General features: G+C 41.6%; 1 protein-coding gene across 1 annotated transcript in view; it reads left to right on the top strand.

Moving 5' to 3' along the window:
- Positions 1-2,049: 2,049 nt before the first annotated feature.
- The window catches only part of gpc1b (glypican 1b), a 250,772-nt gene continuing 247,966 nt past the window's right edge, over positions 2,050-4,855 (top strand). Inside the window, exon 1 of the mRNA XM_061920096.1 lies at positions 2,050-2,460. Within this exon, the coding sequence (XP_061776080.1) occupies positions 2,301-2,460 (160 nt within the window). The 5' untranslated portion in view covers positions 2,050-2,300. The remainder of the gene's footprint in view (positions 2,461-4,855) is intronic.

Raw genomic sequence — 4,855 nt, forward strand, 5'->3', positions numbered from 1 at the left:
CTGTCAAGAGAACATGGATCCCGACCACATGTCAACCAGCAAGTTTCGGTGAGAAATTTGTGGTTAAAAAGTCAGTTCTTACCGGAGAAAAACTGAGCTTGTGTCGGCCATAGCTGCCGTCGACATCCCTGAGACACTGGCGTCAAGACACCCGTGGACGTACACCTCCGACTATCAGGTACTATTAAACTCACTAAAACATTAGCAACACAATAGAAAGATAAGGGATTTCCCAGAATTATCCTAGTAAATGTGTCTGAAAACATCGGAATCCGTCCCAATACGATCGCGTTTTTATTTTTTTAATTTTATTTAAAAAAAATAAAAAAATTCTAGTCCGTCGCTATCAATATCCTCAAACACAAATCTTTCATCCTCGCTCAAAATAATGGGGGAATTGTCGTTTTCTCGGTCCGAATAACACTTTTTGTTGGAGGCTCCCATTAAAAACAATGTGAATATGTGAGGAACCATCACACGTGTGAAGTCATCGTCTGCGACTTCCGGTAGAGGCAGGGCTTTTCTGTTAGCACCGAAAGTTGCGAACTTTATCGTGGCACCTTTCAGCAAAAATATGGCAATATCTCAAAATGATCAAGTATGACACATAAGATGGACTTGCTATCCCCGTTTAAATAAGAAAATCTCATTTCAGTAGGCCTATAAAATCTTTTCTGGGGTTTTCAAATTCTATTTGAGTTTTGTCTCTCTTAGAATTAAAAATAAGGGGTGGGCAATATCGCAAATTTGGGTATCGATACCGATCCGATCCGTTACCGGCCAGTATCGCCTATACCAATACCAGAAGTGTCGTCATCTGATGGAGGAGGGGGGGGGGGGGGGGGGGAGACTTCGAGGTATCGATACTTTTGAAAAACAAATTCGTACTTTTGCCTTTGTTAATTGATTATGATAACAATACAACACAGGACAACGATTTAAGTCCAAAAATAAAATAATTATTACAAAAGTAATATCAATAGCAATAAAGTAATGCAAATAAGGTGCAAACAACTACTGAACCTGGCTTGTCGCCTCAAAACACACAAACACTTAAGGTAAATAACACAACTCTAGCTATTGAACAAAGTTGTAAACATGAACACAAAACAAAAGAACTGAGAAATTCAAATAAAAAAGTAATAATATCAATTACAATAAAGTAAGTAGTGCAAATAAGGTGAAAACAATGACTGAACTTGGCTAGTCGCCTCACAACACACAAGAACTTAAGTAAAAAAGAAAACACTAGCTATAGAAATTCTTATCGTTATTTTGTGCAATAAAATACTTTACAGTTTACAACCAAGACTTTAAGTCGCACTGGAAACGCACGCGTGTGTGTGTGCGTGTCCGAGTGAACCTCGGAGCGAATTATACTGATGTGTGCGCGCGAACGCACCAAGCGTCATGTTAATTGTATTTATTCTATTTTATTTTGGGTTGAAGATGAATTTTTAAAGTGTTTTTAAATCTCGTTCGCGACCCATCACTAGGGAGGAGGGCGGAGTGGTGAGGAGCGCTGCGCTGCGCTCACATTTTTTTTTTTAAATCGGAGTGATTCGCTTAATTTGGTGAAGTGTCGATACCATCACGCCAGTATCGATACGATAACGATACTCACCAATTATCGATACTGTCGATACTTGGTATCGATACGCCCAGCTCGACATTTTTACCAGCTCGCTAGTACATAAATACAATTTAAAAAACAGAGGCAGCTCACTGGTAAGTGCTGCTATTTGAGCTATTTTTAGAACAGGCCAGGGCGACTCATCTGGTCTTATGGGCTACCTGGTGCTCGCGGGCACCGCTTTGGTGACCCCTGAGGTAGATCATGTTGACTTGGTCAATTGAAAAGTAGCTCGCCTGCAGAGAATGTGTGGGCACCCCATCTTTAGCACAATGACTTCCATGGTGGTTATGCACTTTGATGCTGCGCCCTCTGCTTGAGTCCTAACTGCTCGCACCTCCCAGATCAGACCACCCCTGAACGCCTCTTTCCCTCCCCCCCTCCCTCCCTCTCTCTCTCTCTCCCCACCAGCGCGTCTTAATTGCCGGTATAGAAGCACGAGGCTGCCCGGGAAGCAGTCGGTCAGAGCTCCACGCTGGACTATTTCTGAGCCCACTTCTTTATTTCAGTCTTATTCTGCCCTCCCCAGGACCTTGAGGGACCAAGTCGTCTTCATCATTTTCTGGGGCTACGTGACTTGAGGAGTGTGGATATTCCTCACATCTCGCCTATTTTGGACTTCCAGTTCCGTGGGATTTGCACTTGACTGAGTTGACGCGGTGTCGGCATGGATTCCTTCACGGCGGCGGCGTTCCTGCTGTGCGCTCTGACGGCCACAGTGTGCGGGGACAAAGGCACAGGCAAGGCCAGGAGTTGTTCGGATATACGCCACTTCTATAGCGGGAAAAGCTTCTCCCTGGACGGCGTCCCTCAGTCCGAAATATCTGGTGAGCGAGAAAACCACTGACACCCGGCGCGGTCCCTGAACGCACCGCGTGCTTCTTCGAGATGTGTTAACGGTCTAAAAAGTTAAACCCGCTCCTTGCTGCCGAGTAAAGTCATGCCACACGTTTAAGTTTTTAATAGTATATCTTACATATACAATGATTTAAAGTGATGCACTAAAACACAATACAACTTGCTGACTTGAATGGTTGTTAAACCTTTTTTTCACCAAGTAGCACCTCAGAAAGCTCTCCAAGTACCACCATAGTGACAACATTAAATACAGTAGTGTAGTAGACCTAAGTATTCATTTAGTACCACCATAATGACAACATTAAAATTCAGTGGTGTAGTAGACCTAAGTGTTCATTAAGTACCACCATAGTAACAACATTAAATACAGTAGTGTAGTAGACCTAAGTTTTCATTAAGTACCACCATAATGACATCATTAGAATACAGTAGTGTAGTAGACCTAAGTATTCATTAAGTACCACCATAGTGACAACATTAAATACAGTAATGTAGAAGACCTAAGTATTCATTGATTACCACCATAGTGACAACATTAATTAAATACAGTAGTTTAGTATACTAAAGTATTAATTGAGTACCACCATAGTGACACTATTAAATACAGTAGTAGAGTAGACCTAAGTATTCATTAAGTACCACCATAATGACAACATTGAATACAGTAGTATAGTAGACCTAAGTATTCACTGAGTACCACCATAATGACAACATTAAAATTCAGTAGTGTAGTAGACCTAAGTATTCATTAAGTACCACCATAGTGACACCATTAAATACAGTAGTATAGTAGACCTAAGTATTCATTAAGGACCACCATAATGACAACATTAAATACAATAGCTTCTTAAGCCCAAGTATTCATTAAAAACAAGGCAGAGGTTTTTCTAAGTATATTTAACAGAACCAAATGTACGTATGGCTGGCTATTCAGAGGCATTTGCAAAGTTTTTAAAATTATTATTCATGTTTTTAACATTTTACATTTTATTTTATCACATTGTAACTCCAAGTTATGTTCCACATGTAGTATTATTCAATATTTAACAGGCGTTGTGGTTTCCTATGGCCGTCTGTGTTACATGCAGCTTTCTCACGTCTTCTTTGGCTGAAAGGACGGAGAATGTGGAGAACATTTGTTTCCCACGCTTGCTGAGCGATATAAATGACTAAGTAAGACGGTTCTGTTTGAGTCTTGCTTGTTTTGCCGTCAACGACAGCCTACAGTAGTCTGATTGTAACGACTTCCGATGAAGGCTGATGAACCTCTGAGAACGGTCCGAGTCTTGTCATTACAATATTAAATTAAGTGATTCTGTGGCGTACCGTTAAATGTAGCCCGTGTACCACTAGTGGAACAGGAACCACAGTTTGAGAATCCCTGTCCTATAGCACAACCACACTTACACTGTCATGTATACAACTGCTGGAGTTTTCTGTTTGATGGGAATGTGAGACGTTTTTTCCATTTGACACTAAGAACACAACCTAGGTGGACTTGTATGTTGCAGACACACTCAGGACACGACCTAGGTGGACTTGTATTTTGCAGACATATATGTCTGCAAAATACAAAATACACTAAGAACACAACCTAGGTGGACTTGTATGTTGCAGACACTCTAAGAACACAACCTAAGTGGACTTGTATGTTGCAGACACACTAAGGACACAACCTAAGTGGACTTGTATTTTGCAGACACACTAAGGACACAACCTAGGTGGACTTGTATGTTGCAGACACACTAAGAACACAACCTAGGTGGACTTGTATTTTGCAGACACACTAAGGACACAACCTAGGTGGACTTGTATGTTGCAGACACTCTAAGAACACAACCTAAATGGACTTGTATGTTGCAGACACACTAAGGACACAACCTAAGGGGACTTGTATTTTGCAGACACACTAAGGACACAACCTAGGTGGACTTGTATGTTGCAGACACACTAAGAACACAACCTAGGTGGACTTGTATTTTGCAGACACACTAAGGACACAACCTAGGTGGACTTGTATGTTGCAGACACACTAAAGACACAACCTAGGTGGACTTGTATATTGCAGACACACTGAGGACACGACCTAAGTGGACTTGTATGTTGCAGACACACTAAGGACACAACCTAGGCGGACTTGTATGTTGCAGACTCACTAAGGACACAACCTAGGTGGACTTGTATGTTGCAGACACACTAAGGACACAACCTAGGTGGACTTGTATGTTGCAGACACACTAAGGACACAACCTAGGTGGACTAGTATGTTGCAGACACACTAAGGACACAACCTCAGTGGACTTGTGTGTTGCAAACACACTAGAGACACAACCTAGGTGGATTTGTATGTTGTAGACACACTAA

Source organism: Nerophis ophidion, linkage group LG14, assembly GCF_033978795.1.
Source record: "Nerophis ophidion isolate RoL-2023_Sa linkage group LG14, RoL_Noph_v1.0, whole genome shotgun sequence".
NCBI lineage: Eukaryota > Metazoa > Chordata > Actinopteri > Syngnathiformes > Syngnathidae > Nerophis > Nerophis ophidion.